This window comes from Ctenopharyngodon idella, chromosome 8 (genome assembly GCF_019924925.1).
Source record: "Ctenopharyngodon idella isolate HZGC_01 chromosome 8, HZGC01, whole genome shotgun sequence".
In the NCBI taxonomy this organism is placed as follows: Eukaryota; Metazoa; Chordata; class Actinopteri; order Cypriniformes; family Xenocyprididae; genus Ctenopharyngodon; species Ctenopharyngodon idella.
The window spans coordinates 11,162,843-11,183,461 of record NC_067227.1 but is presented as its reverse complement, the minus strand read 5'-3'; the positions used below and the strand labels follow the sequence as shown (position 1 = coordinate 11,183,461).

The 20,619-nt window shown below is 37.0% G+C and overlaps 1 protein-coding gene across 2 annotated transcripts; it reads left to right on the top strand.

Moving 5' to 3' along the window:
- The first annotated feature begins 2,280 nt into the window (after positions 1-2,280).
- LOC127517497 (renin-like) lies at positions 2,281-13,945 on the top strand. Of its 2 annotated transcripts, none has more exons than XM_051903243.1 (9): positions 2,281-2,462; positions 6,228-6,378; positions 6,469-6,592; positions 6,721-6,839; positions 7,026-7,222; positions 9,104-9,226; positions 9,879-10,023; positions 10,884-10,982; positions 13,378-13,945. In XM_051903243.1, exons 1-9 carry the CDS (start codon positions 2,395-2,397, stop codon positions 13,534-13,536), a joined length of 1,185 nt encoding a protein of 394 aa, XP_051759203.1. In that variant the 5' UTR covers positions 2,281-2,394; the 3' UTR covers positions 13,537-13,945. The 2 variants fall into 2 exon arrangements, with proteins under 2 accessions (XP_051759203.1, XP_051759202.1); XM_051903242.1 differs by having other exon boundaries at positions 13,375-13,945.
- The last annotated feature ends 6,674 nt before the right edge of the window (positions 13,946-20,619 follow it).

Genomic DNA, 20,619 nt, shown 5'->3' with positions numbered 1-20,619 from the left:
CACTAAAACGACATCTGGTGGTTGAGGATGGTAAGTGCAAACAGATATTCACTACATAGCCTCCAAATGTGGGTATATCAGTAGGTTGGAGGAGTAATGAGCGTGACGAAAGTTCTTACATGAGCAGCTGTTCAGCTGAATAGCGACAGCAAGTGTCAAGTACCAATTGGGATGGCTTCATCATATTAGCTAAGAAGTGCATATCAGAGTGGCATCCAACAGCATTAAGTTCACTCAATTTTTTTATATATATATAAATATAGATGTAATTTCAGTAGTGTCAATTGCTATATGGCAGCTGCTATGCAAGTTTTAGCTCCAACTCTGAGGCCAAATATGTGGGTATCTAACATTGTGTTTTATGTCTAACTTATGTTTTAGCCACTTTGGGCAGCTCCACAGGCATCTGTTGGGCAGCTGCTAGCCTAAATAAGATGCCAGTTTTCATGGTTGGTGCTCCTCCCCAACTATACTGAATGTCATAATACTGCAAAGTATTATTGTGCAATTTAGCTTATCGTCTTTAGTGAGGACTAAACATGCTAGTCCTTCAAAAATGACTAACCAACAACTATACTATCTTACAAACTGCTCCACATTCACTGAAACACCTTAAAATATTGAGCCCAAAGAAGATAAACAGCAAAATAGAGGAAGATGTAAAAGATGACGTCTATGTGTGGAGCTTCCCATGAGGGAATTTCAGGGAAAGAAACTGGGCATTGCCCATTACTGTGGGAAACCAAGTTTTAGGCTTCCACACTGCCCCTAAGTTTAAAGGTCAAGGGTCATCAAGTAGCTGCCCTTACAAACAAACCAAGAACGTCAGTATCATTCATGGCAGAGATGTTGTTATTAATGTAAATGTAAGACCACACATATAAAATAAAAATAAAATAATACTTTTTTTGACATTTATAATATTACAAAATATTTCTATTTCAAATAAATCCTATTCTTTTGAACTTTCTATTCATCAGAGAATCTTGAAAAAAAAAATCCCCAAACATTTTAAGCAGCACAACTGTTTAAAAAAAATTGTTACTTGAGCAGCAAATCATCATAATGATTTCTGAAGATCATGTGACACTGAAGACTAGAGTAATGATGCTGAGAATTCAGCCTTTACATCGCATGAAAAAAATTAAATATTAAATATAATAAATTTTAAATAATAGTATTTCACAGTATTACTGTTTTACTGTATTGTTGATCAAATAAATGCAACCTTGGTGAGTAGCTATAAGAGACTTAACATTAAAAAAAAAATCTTACCAACCCCAAACATTTGAATGGTAGTGTGTATGTATAATGAGATATTACATTAATCAGTGATTATTTAATTATTACATTTATAAAACGGTTACCACACAATACAAATATTAAAGCCAAAAATATGTATCAATGCAACTTTCATGAAGTAAACTTTCACTAAAGCCTTCCTTCCGCTGGAAAAAATAGTCCCTGACCGTGAACAGCAACAGAAGTTACATTATTACGCCATTAGATGGCGGCAAAGACGGTCCTTATGAGTGTGTCAGTCAGTAGCGAAGACTTTTATACTGAAAAGACTGAATTGTTGTGAACACGGAACAAGACGCAACTGACAAATGCTTTCACTAGCCCTGTCAGTCACGGGAAAACCCCTTAACTGTTAAAAGGACAGGATAATACATCGGACTTTTAAACAGATTTTTTATTATGAACATAGGACTGACCTGAAGGAAAATGCTAAATCTGAATTCAGGTAATAAACTCGCTCACTCAATCTCTTTCTCACAATACTCCTCTACATAATACAGTAAGCTTCAATGAACAATATCAATGAGAACATACAGTTTACGTTGCTAAGAGTGGTTGCTAAAAGTGTTGTGTAGTGGGTGAAGTGGTCATAGCCGTGTTTTATCGTGAATAAAACACAGCTATTGACCAATCAGAATCAAGGACAGGAACTAACCGTTTTATATATATAAATATGTTAATTTATAATGATCTTATTTAATAATTAAAGTGCCATATTCTTTAAAGATATACACAGTTCACAGTTTGTGGTCAACATTTTTATCCATACATCCACAACCTTCAGGCCCACACAAAGATGATTTTATTAATTGAAGTGGTCTTAAATCACTGTGTGTGATGTGTTCCCCTGGACCGAGAGGTCACTCTGCTCAGGGACCATTTATCAGAAGGGGGGGGGTGAGAGGAGAGAGGAAGCTAGAGGTTTGTGTCAAGGTCAGTACAGAGCATTGGAGAAAAAGTATAAAAACACTGGAAAGAGGAAAGTCTCTCAAATAAAGCACAGCAATAGCAGAGAAGTTTGTGGAGTCGGGGCATTGGACGTGTGGCACATAGTTACACCGGTTATTAAAGTGATTCGATCCATCTGTAAGAATGAACGTGCACTGCTTGACTCTTTTAGTTCTGTCACTCTCAGCAACCAGCGCACAGGCCTTATGGAGGTAAGTGAATACACTCAGTGGAGAGGGACTTCCTTCTTGACAATATTTGCAGTTCCTTTTCTGTATCGTACAAGCTTCTGTAAACCAAAATGTCTACTTTATCATGTTTTACTAAAATAATGCAGAAGAAAGAAGTTATAAAGCACACTATTACAAAAAAAGTGGGCCGTAAGAGCCCAGCTAACAAAAATATGTTATAAAAACGTTTTGCTAGCGTTATCATTAATTAATGAAAACATTATTTCTGAATGTTCTTTAAACTTTCAAAATGTCCAGTTTTTTAAATGTTTAAAAAAAATTCTTGGTTATAAGAACATTAAGGGAACATTCCATGTTATCATTTTGCAAACATTATGGCAATGTTAATTTGAATGTTCTCTCAACGTTCTGAAACAAGTAGTAACATTAAAAAAAAAAAAAAAAAGTTAGATGAACAACCAAATAAAACATTTCAGAAAAAAAAAATGTTCCATGAATGATGTATAATGTTTTTGTGCTAACATTCTGAGAACATTAGCTATTAAAGACCAGATAACATTAAACGAACATTCTATTAATGTTACTGGAATAATGTTTGGTAATAACCTTGCCAGAGCATTAGCCAAAGATCTGAATATTCCCTGTTTTCTGGGAAGCTGCTAGGGGATCTGTGGAAAATTTGTGGGGGAAAAAAAAACTCTGTCAACTTAATTCAAAGTAATTTTTTCCCCAGGTAATATTTAAACAATTTGCTTTGACTTTAATACAACAACAACATAAAAGCCAATTATTTAATTTGAGAATCAATATGTTGTCTTTAATATCATAAAATGTCATACATCAATGGGTCTTTGTACATGAAAATATATAGCTATATATAGCTGCCTTTATATTTTAGGAAAGAAGTCCTTTGAAAAGGAATCATCATATTTGGGGGCCTTTGGCATAAAAAATACATTAAAACCCCCAAAATAATCAGGTATTACAAATTTATTTTATCTCAAATGTTTAAATCAATATAAAATATATGCTAAATATCTGTTGTAAATGGCGTGGCTAAAGAAAATATATTTTTGATATATATTCGACAATATCTAAATAATATAAATATACAGTGGGTACGGAAAGTATTCAGACCCCCTTAAATTTTTCACTCTTTGTTATATTGCAGCCATTTGCTAAAATCATTTAAGTTCATTTTTTTCCTCATTAATGTACACACAGCACCCCATATTGACAGAAAAACACAGAATTGTTGACATTTTTGCAGATTTATTAAAAAAGAAAAACTGAAATATCACATGGTCCTAAGTATTCAGACCCTTTGCTCAGTATTTAGTAGAAGCACTCTTTTGATCTAATACAGCCATGAGTCTTTTTGGGAAAGATGCAACAAGTTTTTCACACCTGGATTTGGGGATCCTCTGCCATTCCTCCTTGCAGATCCTCTCCAGTTCTGTCAGGTTGGATGGTAAACATTGGTGGACAGCCATTTCTAGGTCTCTCCAGAGATGCTCAATTGGGTTTAAGTCAGGGCTCTGGCTGGGCCATTCAAGAACAGTCACGGAGTTGTTGTGAAGCCACTCCTTCGTTATTTTAGCTGTGTGCTTAGGGTCATTGTCTTGTTGGAAGGTAAACCTTCGGCCCAGTCTGAGGTCCTGAGCACTCTGGAGAAGGTTTTCATGTGTCTTGCACTGAGGAGAGGCTTCCGTCGGGCCACTCTGCCATAAAGCCCCGACTGGTGGAGGGCTGCAGTGATGGTTGACTTTCTACAACTTTCTCCCATCTCCCGACTGCATCTCTGGAGCTCAGCCACAGTGATCTTTGGGTTCTTCTTTACCTCTCTCACCAAGGCTCTTCTCCCCTGATAGCTCAATTTGGCCGGACGGCCAACTCTAGGAAGGGTTCTGGTCATCCCAAACGTCTTCCATTTAAGGATTATGGAGGCCACTGTGCTCTTAGGAACCTTAAGTGCAGCAGAAATTTTTTTGTAACCTTGGCCAGATCTGTGCCTTGCCACAATTCTGTCTCTGAGCTCTTCAGGCAGTTCCTTTGACCTCATGATTCTCATTTGCTCTGACATGCACTGTGAGCTGTAAGGTCTTATATAGACAGGTGTGTGGCTTTCCTAATCAAGTCCACTCAGTATAATCAAACACAGTTGGACTCAAATGAAGGTGTAGAACCATCTCAAGGATGATCAGAAGAAATGGACAGCACCTGAGTTAAATATATGAGTGTCACAGCAAAGGGTCTGAATACTTAGGACCATGTGATATTTCAGTTTTTCTTTTTTAATAAATCTGCAAAAATGTCAACAATTATGTGTTTTTCTGTCAATATGGGGTGCTGTGTGTACATTAATGAGGAAAAAAATGAACTTAAATGATTTTAGCAAATGGCTGCAATATAACAAAGAGTGAAAAATTTAAGGGGGTCTGAATACTTTCCGTACCCACTGTATTTAGATATAAATACACTCATCGGTCACTTTATTAGGTGCACCTTGCTAGTACCGTGTTGGACCTTCAGAACTGCCTTAATTCTTCATCGCATTGATTCAACGAGGTGCTGGAAACATTCCTCAGAGATTTCGGTCTATATTGACTTGATAGCATCATGTACTTGCTGCAGATTTGTCGGCTGCACACCCATGATGCGAATCTTCCATTCCACCACATCCCAAATGTGCTTGAGATCTGGTGACTGTGGAGGCCACTAAGTAGGGTGAATTCAGATTGAATGGGACACTTTTTCCCAGGCATCTCAATGGCAAAATGTGTCCCAATCAACCTGAATTCACCCCTACATGAGTTCACTGCAGTGAACTCATTGTCATGTACAGGAAACCAGTTTGAGATGATTTGAGCTTTGTGACAAGGAGCATTATTATCCTGCTGGAATTAGCCATCAGAAAATGGATACACAGTCAGCAACAATACTCAGGCAGGCTGTGGCGTTTAAGCGATGCTTAGTTGGTACTAAGAGGCCCAAAGTGTGCCAAGAAAATATCCTCCACACCATTACACCACTACCAGTCTGAACCGTTTTACAAGGCAGAATGGATTCATGCTTTCATGTTGTTTACGCCAAATTCTGATCCTGCCATCTGAATGTTGTTTTTCTATCAGCTTGAAGCAGTCTGGCCATTCTCCTCTGACATCTGGCATCAACAAGGCATTTTCACCCACAGAACTGCTGCTCACAGGATATTTTCTCTTTTTTCAGACCTCTGTAAACCCTAAAGATGGTTGTGCGTGAAAATCCCAGTAGATCAGCAGTTTCTGAATTACTCAAACCAACATCCATGCCCTATTCAAAGTCACTTAAATCGTCTTTCTTCCCCATTCCGATGCTCAGTTTGATTCAACAGATAGTCTTGATCATGTCTACAGACCTAAATGCACTGAGTTGCTGCCATGTGATTGGCTGATTAGATATTTGCATTAACGAGCAGTTGAGCAGGTGTACCATATAAAGTGGCCAGTGAGCGTATATACAAATAGGCAAAATATATGAGGAAAACTATAAAATGTATTGAAAATAGGCTATATTTATGTAAAATATATTTTAAATCTGTATTAATTTTGAAATGTTACAAAACATATACAAAAATATCTGTCTTTGCCATATAGGGAGTATCTTTTTAAAATTATTTAAAAGCTTATTTCATCTTAAAATCAGGTAAAATGATAAAATGCACTACTCTGTATCATGTAATTGCTGTTTTATCAGTTGTAAAAAATGACAAATGTAACACGAGACACTTCTCTCTTCACTTCTCAGGGTAAAACTGAAGAAAATGCCATCCATACGAGAAACCCTCAAGGAGATGGATGTCACACCAGCTCAAGTGTTTTCTGAGATTATGCCAAAATATGATGAACCATCACCCACTAACGGCACAGCTCCAACACCTCTGATCAACTACTTAGATGTAAATCAGAGTTAAAAATGGAAAATATCCTCAATTTTGAGCATGTTTTATAACTGTAATTCTACTGTCTATGTCTCTCTTGTTTTTCAGACTCAATACTTTGGTGAGATTAGTATTGGTTCACCAGCTCAGATGTTCAATGTTGTGTTTGACACGGGTTCTGCCAACCTCTGGGTTCCCTCACATAGCTGTTCTCCTTTATACACAGCCTGCTGTGAGTGATTTGTTTAAAGCATACAAATCTAAAGTCATTGTATTATCTACCTGTACTTTTTACAATGAAAAACAAAACCTGCATTTTTGTCCAACAGCTCACTCTTCCTTTCTCCATATGTCTCTCAGTCACACACAACAGGTACGATGCTTCCAAATCCCACACGCATATTTACAACGGCACAGGATTCTCCATCCAGTATGCTTCTGGAAACGTCCGGGGATTTCTGAGTGAGGACGTGGTTATAGTGAGTAACAAAAAAAGAAATGAGTTTAAAGGGAATACCTTGATGAAAATAGCTAAGGTTCGTGAGATATATATAGATGAAATATATAATTGACCGTAGTATTATAATACAATTGGAAAACCAAAACCGTAATTTGCACACAGTACTTGACTGAGTTGTTTGACCCTTGACCTCTAACATCTTTAGGTCGGTGGTATCCCGGTGGTGCAGGTTTTTGCAGAGGCCACAGCTCTTCCTGCGATCCCGTTCATCTTTGCCAAGTTTGACGGAGTGTTGGGGATGGGCTATCCAGATGCAGCCATTGATGGAATTACACCAGTGTTTGATCGCATCATGTCTCAACATGTTCTAAAAGAGAACGTTTTCTCTGTGTACTACAGCAGGTGAGCATCAGCATTTCTTAGGGTGAGCAAAAGGGGGACAAATAAATGTCATGATTGAATACCTTGTCATTTTTATTGCCACAAGAGCTGTGCACGGCTGTTATTCGGCCGTAGGTAATCACAGCGTGTTGATATACAGCCATATCGTACAGCTACAAGTGTGATATTGCATTTGACGGCACGAGTGTGTAAATAAATAAGAAACAATAACGGATTGTCTTGTTCTTTTTTGTGAGGAACTACTTCCTTCCGCCACGGATTCAAATCTCAAGTTTACAGTTTAACAGTTGAGCCCGAGCCTCCGTTACTAATTCTAAACGTTAGTCTAGAACTAGTAACGAAGGATCGTTGAGTCGCTTCATAAAACTCACTGTAATATGTAGAGCATTATGAGAGAGAGATCAACTAAGCGAGTGCATTACCTGCATCTAGCTGATATTCTTCAGGTCAATCATAATCACAAAATCAGTTTGAATGTCCGCTGAGGAAAGCGATATCTTTGTCCTTTTAACATTTAAGAGGATTTCTCATGACAGCACTAGTCAATGCATTTGTCAGTTGTCTCGTAAGATGGTGTTTAAAGTAAAAACAATGCCTTTGTTTCAGTCCATTTCAATATAAAAATCTTTGCAACTGACGGACTCATTCATAAAGACAGTCTTTACTGCCATCTTATGGTGTATTAATGTAACTTTCACTGAAGTCAAAATCAATAACAGACTCTCCCAATACCAAAAAAATATGGCATGTTAGTTATATAAAATATTATTCATTGAACAATAATATTTAAATTAACAACAATAACCATTATAACAGTATAAGAAGTAAAATAGGAAATAAACACAAGCAAACAGTTCAGTCAAATGTACAAAAGCAGCGCTCTTGTTAGTGCAGGATTTAATTTCAATTTAAATAAAGTTATAAAACTTAATATAGCCCATAAGCCAAATCTATTAGCTCTGGAACAAGTAATAGATTAATAAGACCAAAGATTGCCTGTTTGATATACGCAAAACAAATTATACCTCATGTTTAAACACTATCTACATAAGAGCCAGCAGCAAATTCCTGAAGGACTGGCCGAGATGAATCTGTTCTCTGCGGCTATATGAGCGCTGAACGGTCGCTGACAGCCTGGAGCTCACATCTCTGAAAGCACCTAAACAAATTTTCAAATAGGCGCTATGTTTACATATAAATCGCATATCTGAGGTCTAAACAACTACATTCTCGCCTAAAAAAACTCTTAAAACTATACATTCCGTTACAAAATAACAGTAGTATCAATAAAAATATGGCAGGTATGGTCATCCACCATAACACTCGCTGTGAGAATGCTGACAGAGGAGTGATTCAAATGGTGAAACGGTTCCCGTGGCGATGCTGGTAGAATATTGCCATGGCTGGAAAGACCTCTCAGCCAATCAGAAGCTGCATCTGAATTGGCATTTAGATATATTTACAGACCGTTTGTTGCAGCTCAGAGGTGGCATGAATGCATTTACACTGCAATTACAATTGCATTAATAATGCCATGAGATTAGTGGGCTTTAAATGGGTATTAAAGTGATAGTTCACTCATAAATGAAAATTCTGTCATCATTTACTCTCCCTCATGTGGTTTCAATCTTGTATGTCTTCCTTTCTTCTGTGTAACATTAAAGGTGATAATTTGAGAAATATCTCAGTATTTTTTTTTTTTCATACAATGGGAAGGCAATGGTAACCAAAACAGTTTGGTTACCAACATTCTTCAGAATATCTTATTATGCTGTCACTGTACATTGTAACACACTGTACACAGTCATTTTGTATCTAAATAATACAGTTGCAAGCCTGTCTGTTATAGTGCATATCTTTGTATGTATATGTATCTATAAGGGACCCAACACACATCCCTGGTGGAGAGCTGGTGCTGGGGGGCACAGACCCGAATTACTACACTGGATCTTTCCACTATATGAATACCAAAGAGGAAGGCAAGTGGGAGGTCATCATGAAGGGGTAAGGATATTATCATCATCAATTTTAAAGAACAATAATGATTTCTTGCTATTTAGCTTTTTCTGCCGTTCTACATCTGCTTTACATCACAGTTTTCACAAATACTCCTGGTTGTAATAGATATCCTATATCAGTTTATACAAGTTTTCCGGTAGCCATCCGTTTTTAATTTTGAACAGAACCTCAAACCATTTCCAGAGAGGTAATCAATCCTTGCCCTGTGTCCTTTAAAAGGAATAGCCGACCCAAAATTCAATCATACGCCCATCCTTATGTCGTACCAAATCCATATGACTTTTCTTTTTCATCCTTGGAACACAAGAGGCGAATTTTTGAAGATGACAGTGCTGGTTGCTCTTTTCCATGCTATTGTGATAATGGAGCTTTAAAGCTTAAAAAAGACACAAAAGCACAATAAAAGTATCACAGAAGTATCTGTATAACTTGTGCATTATATTTCAAGCCAATAATAACACATAATAATAGATTTAAGCCTCCCCAAAAGTGGGTAAACTACCCAATTACACAGGTATCTTTGAGGTTAAAGTGATTTTTTTTTTTTTTTTTTTTGGCAAATAATGCATTGCAGTCTCTTTTTTTTTTTTTTTTTTTTTTTTTTTAATTACCACAGTAATACTTTGTTCCTCTGCAGGGTGTCTGTGGGGGCAGATATGCTGTTTTGCATGGACGGCTGTTCTGCTGTAATTGATACAGGCTCCTCCTACATCACAGGCCCCGCCTCCTCCATTTCCATTCTGATGAAAACAATCGGGGCCATTGAACTGGCAGAAGGAGGGGTACGTTCAGTTTAGCTAACCTTATGGAAATTCCTTAAAAATCTGGCCTTATTTAAAAAAGGCATACATATAATCTGTTAATAATAAGAAAATGGGTTTGAGAGATTAAACTATTGAAAGAGGGAATTATTTTTTTCCGAACCAAAAATATGAATCCATTGCTTAGCAATAGAAACTACGGAAACTGAAGAAGCCAAAATTGAAGCTTTGAAAACAATATTATGAAAACTCTAAATCTCAGCAGTAGTGGCAAACATTCAAACTTCTCTACAGCTATAAAATAAACAATGTGTTCCAGTTGTATACAAACAGAGAGCGCATTATGCATGATGGACCTCAGCAGTGGCAATTGATTATAAGTTAGTAGAGAAATGATGATAAAACTCAACACTTTCACACTGCAAACCAATTTAGGATGATTGATCATGCGCCGATGTATGAAACATAGCATCCCGTATACATCTCATATACAAAAGCTATTGTGAAACTACTTCTATAGCCAATGCAAGATGAGTTGAGCATTAAAACCTGTTTCTTATTGTTCTGTTTCCTTTTCCTGTTGCACAACTCCATGGGAACAGCTGCTTTGGTCTATCATTTTGGCTGTGCCTCATAAATAATGTCTGAAGAGCAAATGGAATGATTGAAAGCTGTTTTTTTTTTTTTTTTTTTTTTTTTTTTTTTCTTCATCGCTGATGTGGTTAATAATATTTAATGTGTAAAATGTGTGTGTTTCTTTCCTTTCAAGTGTGAAGTTTTGTGTCATTTCAGTTTTGCAAAATGATGCAAGATTGCTGTCTTTGTGTGGTTTTAAAGCCATCATTCTCTCTCTCTCTCTCTCTCTCTTGCTCTGTTGACAGTATACTGTAAGCTGTAATCTGGTCAAGTTGTTGCCCACTGTGGTTTTTCATCTTGGTGGTCAGGAATATTCTCTCACAGATGAGGACTATATTCTCTGGGTGAGGACTTTATATGTATTTATTTTAAATAAAGGGTTGCATATTAACTAACATTTCACATTTGTTGGTGCTAAGTGATCAAAAGCTTTAATTTTCTCCTCATGTACACTGACTTGAGATGCAGACAGTTATATCAGTAGCCTGATAAAGCTTATTTATTTATGAAGAGGATCACCTCATGACCAGATGTTACTTTTTTTCTCAGTAACCTCATGCCATTCATTTTGCTTGTGGAATAAATTTATCATGGTTGACTTTCATGCCTTTTGTGGGAAGCCTAAAGCCGGGTTCGCACTGTACAATTTTAGGCACAATTTGGTCGTCTGAGACACATGTTGAGAATCCTAAAAGATTCCTCTGATCTTAGGCCAAAATCTGAAGTCTTTGATCGCTAGTTTGACATGTTCACTGACAGCCAATTAATGACTGTTGCAATCAAATTTTACCTCCAATGAAATTGAATGAATGACAACTGAGGTCCCACAGTGTGACATATGGCTTATAGCGAGGATCAATACAGTCTGACAATCAACTGTTGTAAAGGACTATTATAAATTGTACAGTGTGCACCCGGCTTTATCCACACCACTTGGTGTTAGTAGAAGCAAAATCCCTTTAAGGCAAGTAATTTCACTTAGTGGCCATCTTTGAAATGCCTTTCTGGCAGCTATTTCAGTTATGCAAATTTATCAAACATCAAATTCTCCAAAGCTGTTCACCAAGCTTACAATTACATTGATTACATTTTGAAATTACAAATGAAATCTGACAACAACTGTCTCATAAATGTTGTTTTTTAAATGTTTAAATTATGACAAAAATCTGCATTTTTCAGACTGGACCAGTCAATGCACATGTGCGGTCATAAGCGCGAGTCTACACTGATGGTTTTTATGGAGTGTGTTAGTGTCCGCCCCTTTTACCAACATACCATTGATTAAAGGGCTAGTTCACCCAAAAAATGAAAATTCTGTCATTAATTATTCACCCTCTTTTCGTTCCACACCCGTAAGACCTTCATTCATCTTTGGAACACAAATGATGAAATCCGAGAGGTATCTGACTCGTCCATAGACAGCAATATAATCAACACTTTCAAGGTCCAGAAAGGTAGTAAAGACATCGTTAAAATAGTCTATGTGACTGCAGTGGTTCAACCTTAATTTTATGAAGTGACGTTCTGTGTCATTCTCCTACGCTGTTTACGTTCAGTGCTTCCAGTTTGTACGTCAGAACTCCGGCTCAGTATTGTGACTAGGGCATTCTATATTCTTGTGATGCTGACACAGGAGCCAGCCAATAATGAGTCAGTTTTCTGACGTAGAACCTGGAAACGCTGCACTGTGTCTAACAGTGTAGGAGTGTAGGAGGTCTTACGGGTTTGGAACGACATGTTGCCGGAAAAAATGGTCCTTGACCGTCAACAGCAACGGAAGTTACATTATTACACCATTAGACGGCGGCAAAGACTGTTTTATGAGTGTGTCAGTCAGTAGCGAAGACTTTTATTACATTGAAAAGACTGAATTGTTATGAACACGGAACAAGACGCAAACGCTTTGACTAGCGCTGTCAGTCACGGGAAAACCCCTTAACTGTTAAAAGGACAAGATAATACATCAGACTTTTAATCAGATTTTTTATTATGAACATACAGTAGGACTGACCTGAAGGAAAATGCTAAATCTGAATGCAGGTAATAAACTCACTCGATCTCTTTCTCATAATACTCTTCTAGTTCTACATAATACAGTAAGCTTCAATGAACAATATCAATGAGAACAAACATATGTTTACATCGCTAAGAGTGGTTGCTAAGGGTGTTGTGTAGTGATACACAGAACCGTTGGGTGAAGCGGTCATAGCTGTGTTTTTATCGTGAATATTGACCAATCAGAATCAAGGACAGGAACTAATTGTTTTACAAGTTTTATTTCTTTGCAGCATTACTGTGTAAATGTGATATTGACCTGGTGCCATGAAAATTTTAAAAACTCCCTTGCCTCACATGATTGTGACCCAGGTAGAGGCCAAGCTGATGTTGTGGTATCTTCACAATTACTCTCAGATGATGTTTTACTGGGGCACAGCAGAAAAAGAGTCTAGAGGTGCCCTAAATTCACTTAAGCTTTGACTGAAGTGTTGTTTTCATTATTGCTGACTCTGTACTACACTGTCAATCTGGCATTTCATTTAGCATTAAAGTCTGGGATTGATTTCACTAAGTGGAATGACTTTTTTCATTAAATTCAAAATGCCTCATGTTGTATTTGCATGTGGTTTTCCAGATGGCTTCTAAAGTGCAGCATCTGTTTCGAGATTCATCAGTCTATGTTACAGCTATATGGACTTGCATTAGCTTTTCTAATGTCTCTCTTTCTTCTCCTTACAGCAGTCAGAGTTCGGGGAGGACATCTGCACTGTCACGTTCAAAGCGTTGGATGTGCCGCCCCCTACTGGTCCCATCTGGATACTGGGTGCAAACTTCATAGCTCGATACTATACAGAGTTTGATCGGGGAAACAATCGCATTGGCTTTGCTCGAGCAATCTGACAAACCTGGGTTTTCTATTATCCTAAAATCTTATTGCTATCACACATACACTACAACATATTGGCTACATGATCTGTCACATTAATAGCAGGTAACCTAAGTTACAGATTCTCTTGTGAAAAAGTAGTAGACTTTAGCATACTTTTAAAAAGAGAACTTGTTATGGAATAATATAATTTAAAAGAATATCCTTAAATACAAACTGAATGTAATGTTTTCGGACTCACACTTGCATGTATTTACAATTCAATTAAAATGTATTATAGTTTAAATTGATAGTAAATGCAATTAGTTGAATTTAAGAGCATTTTGTTGACGCACAAGTATAGGACTTAAAGGGAAAGTTCACCCAAAAATGAAAATTATCCCATGATTTACTCACCCTCAAGCCATATGAATATTTTCTTTAGGACGAACACAATCAGAGATATATTTAAAAATATCCTGGCTCTACCAAGCTTTAAAATGGTAGTGAATGGGGGGCCTGTTTTGAAGCCCAAAAAAATGCATCCATCCATCATAAATATAATCCATACAGCTCCAGGTGGTTAATAAAGACCTTCTGAAGCGTTTTTTTTTTTTTTTTTTGTAATAAAAATATCCATATTTAAAACTGAAGTATAATAACTAGCTTCTGTCAGACAGCCGTACACATCGATTTGCAGTGGAAGAGTAACCCCTGACCCGACGCATGACGCAATGACGAAAATGGAAGCGCAGAGGATAGAGCGAAACAAAACACCGATCATGAATTAAAGTCTAAAGCGAGAAATTTTAAAGAGAACTGTCGGAGGATTTTGATGTATGAGCTTCAATTTGTTGCCCAGTCCTATTTGTTTAAACCGCAAAAGGTGTCTGAGCTTACGCTACTCCTACATCCTGCATCATACATCGCTTCAGGGGTTACTCATTTGGTGCTTAAAGTCGACTTGTGCAGTATTGCTACCGTTGTCTGCTGGAAGCTAGTTATTTCAATTTATAAAGTTTTAAATATGGATATTTTCCTAACAAAAACCCATTGTTTCAGTTCAGAAGGCCTTTTTTAACCCTCTGGAGCCGTATGGATTATATTTATGATGGATGAATTAATTTTTTGGGGGGGGGGGCTTCAAAACAGGCCCCCCCTTTTACTACTGTTATAAAGCTTGGTAGAGCGAGGAGTTTTTAAATATATCTCCGATTGTGTTCTTTTGAAAGAAGATAGTCATATACACCCTAAGATGGTTTGAGGGTGAGTAAATCATGGGATAATTTTTATTTTTGGGTGAACTATCCCTTTAAGTACATATTTATATGTAATTTCATAATTGTCTTTGAAATATGGTTAAAGTTACTGCTGAATGTACTGACAAGCATTTATGGAAAACTAAAATATACTATAATGTCATTTCTATTGAAATTTGTGTCATGTATTATATTATTACACTTTTGTTATGATGAAGTTGCAATTTAGTATATTTAAACTATATTAACTTTAAATGTAGTCACACTATACACTATATATCAAAATTACTTTACATGTGCTTTAGTATGTTAGTCAACAAATCTTACTGAATTACTGATTAATAAAAAAAATAAAACTTGACATTATAAAGTGCACTTTTTAAAAGTGTATTTAAAGTGTTTTAAGAAGCATGGTCATGATAGTGTACTGTAAGTACACTTAAGTGGTCTTTAATTTCATTAATATTATATTATTATATTATTATAATATAATATTATATTAAATACACTTTTAAGATTTGAAATACTCTACAAGTGCACATTCAATACAATCAAGCACACTTCTTGTGCCATAAGGTCAGAGGCCAGGGCTGATATTGAACTCATTCTGAAGTCTGACTTCAGTAGGAATTTATTTGCACATTTATTTTCCCACGATCCATAAGTGAATTAAGATAGGAGGCTGTTCTTCGATCAGCAAATGTATTGTCTTCTGTCAGTAGTGTTTTGCAACACCAGAACAAATGGGTTTATAATGTCTTTTACAAACTAGCTCAGACAGAGAAAAAAATAGACAATGCAGCATTCCCTTGAGCAACACATTGTGGGTTTTATTGACCATGACATTTGGTTTTAGTTTTAGCTGAATGTGTATTAATAGCTTTGAAAAGAGGAGTAATTCAAAAAGACACACCCTTTTGACTTCTGCACCAAAAAAGTTATAAAACCTTATAGTTATAAAATATATTTATATAAAAAAGTTATATAAAATATATTTATAGTTACATAAAACAATTAATCTGTGTAATGTGTAAACAAAAACCATATATCCAAGAAATCCATTTAGATTTTCCATTACTATAATCACCATGTATAAGACATTAGATATTGTTGTTGCTATAATCTTCAAAAGATGCATTATGAACTGGTTTCACATGTTATTATTAGTGTCCTACAATGTGTGAATAATGTGAACACCCAATAAACCAAAAACAACTGGAGTGTTTTTAGTTGGCAACACTTCTTTCACCTCTCAGAACATCAGAATCCAAACACACATATGAGACGCATATGAGGCAAACCAAAGGTCAGGATGGATGGGATAAATGTGTAATATCTCTTAAAATGTTTGCCCCTTTTGGCCATCCTCATTTTTTGTCCCGTTATGTACCCGTTATGGAAGCTGTTACAAAACCCCAGGACTGATGAACAGCCGTGGAACATCTTCATTACTATGGCGCATTCATCCAAATAAACATTGACTGAAGACGTTCCCTGGTTCTTATTTTTGATGTTTTTGTCTCTATGTCCCAGTCTGTGCATGTTTAGAAACTTGCTTGTCTTGCAGCGTTTCTATTGAGAAAGGTTGTGAAATGGAATGCGAGATGTGATCTCCTGCTGTTACAGTCACGCTGAAGACGCCTTCCTCAGCAGGAGCTACAGATTTTATCACTATCTTTCTCTCTTTTTCTCTTTCTCTCTCCCTCCATTCCTGCCACACATTCTTCAGTTGGTTTGAAGAGTTTATCATCACTGCTGTCAGTTTTGAAAGAGGTTATATCAGCTATAACAGATGTTCACATCATACAGTGTATTTTATTGGATAAAATATTAAATTAAAAATTTGGTTTCAAAATGTTCTAGGGAATATTGTTTTAATTGGTTATCAATTTCACTTTTCTCCTCAATGTCACTTTTCCTCCTGTTAGTCTTTTATAGTATGACTTTACCTAACAAAAAACATGACATTATCCTCCAGGAAGTAACATCATTTCTGATGGGAAAACAACAGCACAGTTTAATAAATTCTGGGATGTTTTGTGGTATTAGATTAGATTTTTACTTTAAATAGTATGATGAAATAACTTTCTCTTTCATTGAGCTATATTACAGTTTAAAAGTTAGGGGTAAAAAATAATGTTTTTTTTTAAAGAAATTAAAATTTTTAATCAGTGAAGATGCATTAAATTGATCTAAATTGACAGTAAAGACATTTATAATGTTATAAAAAGGTTTCTGTTTAAAATAAATACTTTTAAACTTTCTATTCATCAAAGAATCCTAAAAAAATGTATTGTGGTTTCCACAAAAATATGTTTTCAACATTGATATTAATTAGAAATGTTTCTTGAGCACCAAATGAACATATTAGAATGATTTCTGAAGGATCATGTGACACTGAAGACTGGAGTAATGATGCTGAAAATCCAGCTTTGCCATCACAGGAATAAATTACATTTTAAAAGTAAGATAGAAAACAGCTTTTTAAAATTGTTAATAAAATTTCACAATATTACTGTTTTACTGTATTTGGTCAAATAAATGCAGCCTTGCATAACATTAAAAATGAGCTTTGACTCAAACAGTATGTTCTTTTACAGGTTGAACAAATCAACTTATTTTCTCAGGTCAAAAGTGGCTTGTATCATTTCCACCAGTGAGTAAGAGTGAAACTTAATTAGATGAAAACCTTGCTGTGTGGTGAAATACAGGACAAAACCAAAGCATAAATGATTTGCTTTGACAAGCATTTTTCAAGAAACACAAAAGCAGACACTAAAGGACAATAAAGATAAGAGTCATCTGAAGACAAATGTGATGGTATTTGCCCTAATGTCACCAAACAGGCAGACACTGAGCATTCATCCACAACATCCTTCCATTGTTCCTGTATTTGTCCTTCCAAAAAAACATAACTAAAGGTCTCATCTGAGCTATCATAACCCGCATTTATTGACTACACAGCTAAATTTAAAAGAAGCTCACTGATATCTTCCAAATTAGATGATAGATATGCTGTTTAGTCCATGCATGTGACATTCCCAAAGGCATATTCCATTTTCAAAGGCACATTCCGGGAAAATATCAAGCATAGGTTTATCCAAATCATATTGAAATGTAATAATACATAACATTTACATTCCCTTCCCCTTAAGGCAACTCCATTCATGAAAGGGTTAGATAGTAGATCTAACCTCACAGTCAGCCTTTACTGGCTTTTGTTCAAGGTCAGATATCTCATCATCAGTTTATTGTTTGATCATATCCTCAATCCAAGTATTTTTGAATAAAGACAGTAATTCTTCATTAGTTGTGGTAAAGAAGTAAGCCGTACACACCCCCTGTTATATACGTACATGTGCATTTCTTTATTTAAAAAGTTCTTGATAATGTAAAAATTTATACTTCCTCCAGGAATGTTGGGTTGTTCAGTCAAAATAGAGAACCAAATGCGCCTTTTGTTTGCAAACTGATAACTTCAGTGCCCTAGATCAGTTTGTCCTTAGATCAAGCACACATGCAAGACATATGATCTGCTCATCTCATGCTCAGAAGTGCTTAACACAGCATTCTGTGTCCTTCTCATTTGCAAAACTGGAATAAATAATATGAATGTTTAAAGTATTATATTATATTACATTACATGATGTCTGGTACAGTTTATCAGACATTTTTCAGTTTACCAGATTACAGTTGTCTGGTATTGTCTGTGCTATGCACACTTTCGGTGTGGTCTGGACGAAGATCTCCACTTTATCATGCCCCACGGTGATCCCTGCTGGACACTGGAGCCTTACATCAACTTTGCACTGTGGCTTAATGATCCGCATTCACATTGGGCGAAGCAGAGGATGACAGCAGCCTTGTCCAGCCACACCTCACAGACATCGCACAACCAGACCCAGAGCTCAGCCCACCATCACCCCTCACCACGGCGACAACTATGCCAGAGGCCCCCGCAGGTGGAGAGCTTCCGCCTACCGTGGATACAGAGCCTGTGATGACAGCGCAAACATACGCCCCAGAACTAAAGCCCCATTGTGAGTCTGACCGGGGTGTAAGCTGGCAACCGCTGTCCCAGAGGGATTATTGCTGCACCTCGGCCCGTCGACCTGTCGGCTTCGCCTTGGCTCCTTCCACCCTCAGCTCCACCAGAGATCCTCGGCCTTACGGCTCCACTGGGTTCCCTTGTCCCTCCGGCTCCACCTTGATCAGTTGTCATCCTACCCGTGCCACGGACTTGCGCCTTCTGTTGCGCTACATCTCTTCACCCCTAGAGCTTCAGCAAGTTCCTCGGTCACACTGGCTCCGCCTCAGTCCTCAGGCACTCAGGTTCCACCTTGGACGCTCACCATCATGGCTTCTCTCTCCGTCGACTCTGCCATGGGCTGTTGTCCTACGTCTTCTACATCCACCATCGGCTCCTCCCTGGTTTCTGCTTCCTGCTCTCACCATCCCTTCACCTGCTCCTTTTACCAGCCCTTCACCATCTCCTCATCCTCCTCCAAAGCCCCCACCTTCCTCCCTCACCTCTGTTTTTTTTTTTTTTTTTTTTTTTATTATGGCGCAAGGTCGCCCCTTCTGCGAGGGGCATTATGTCACAGACATTCAGTTATTTTTGTATTAGATTTATTTTCATTGACTTTTAGTTTGTTTTCATTAGTTTCCTGATTTCCTTTGTCTAGCTTTTCCACCACTTATCAGTTGTCATGGTGATTCATTTGATCTGCACAGGTGTTTGTCATTTTACTCTCATTTACCATGTGTTTAGTTGCAGTCTTTTCAGTTCTCAGTTGTCTGGTATATGTTGGCATTTTATTCTGAGTTATTTATTAAACTTTGTGTTATTTTTATAATCATCATCTTCATTTGCTATAACATGACAAATATACTTTACAGAGAACATGTTATGTTTGTGTTCCCCTTGCTAGTTTGTTTCTATGGTTACTTATTGATTATTTGATTATGTTCACCTGTTCCTCATCTAGTTTCCTTTGTTTGTGTCAGGTATATACACTCAGTTTCACTTAGTCTTTATCACCTCTCGTTTGCATTGTGTGTGGTTTGCGTTGGTCTTATTGTTCTTCCTGAGTGTGTAGTTTTATTTAATAAAGACTTTATTGTGAAAAGCAAGGCGAGGCAGAGAGCCATGGGAGCGGAGCGAGGCTGGTGGAGCAATTGTTGCAAGCGACACCTGTGAGTCACACTGGTCTCGAGTCCCATGGTGGAGCTCCGGAAGGATAAAAGGAGGAATGATGACAGCAAAGGATAAGAGAGGACCAGGCCTGGGACTTTATGTTGTTGTTTTGTTTTCATTTATGTGGCAGACATCCGTAAGGGGCTGCCGCTTACTTTTAATTTATTATTTGTTTGTTTGCCTCCTCCTCCTCACTCTACATGACCTTACCATTGAGGACATTCCTGGACCTAGCCTACCAAGCATATGTAACAAATGTCCACTGCAGGCAAGTAATTTTTAACCCATGTGCAGCTTTATTTCCCAAACATAATCAAACATAAAACAAAGACTTGGCTTTGCATGACTTTGCTAACATGGACTTACCAAACAATGGGTTAAACGAACAAAGCTAGACAAGAGAACAAAGAAACATGAGGGCTATTTATACAAAGAAACTAATGACAAACAAGGAACAATCAAGACAATGACCCAATCAGAAAACAAAACAAGGAAACCCAATGACTAAAACAACCAATGACAACTTGACATTCACAAGGGGGCACAAGGTAAGATCACATGAGGAGCAAGGGAATCACATGACATGGGAGCGCATGGCAAACATAACAAACATGGCAATGAAACATGAAGCATAAACATCAAAATAAAATATGAAACATGAA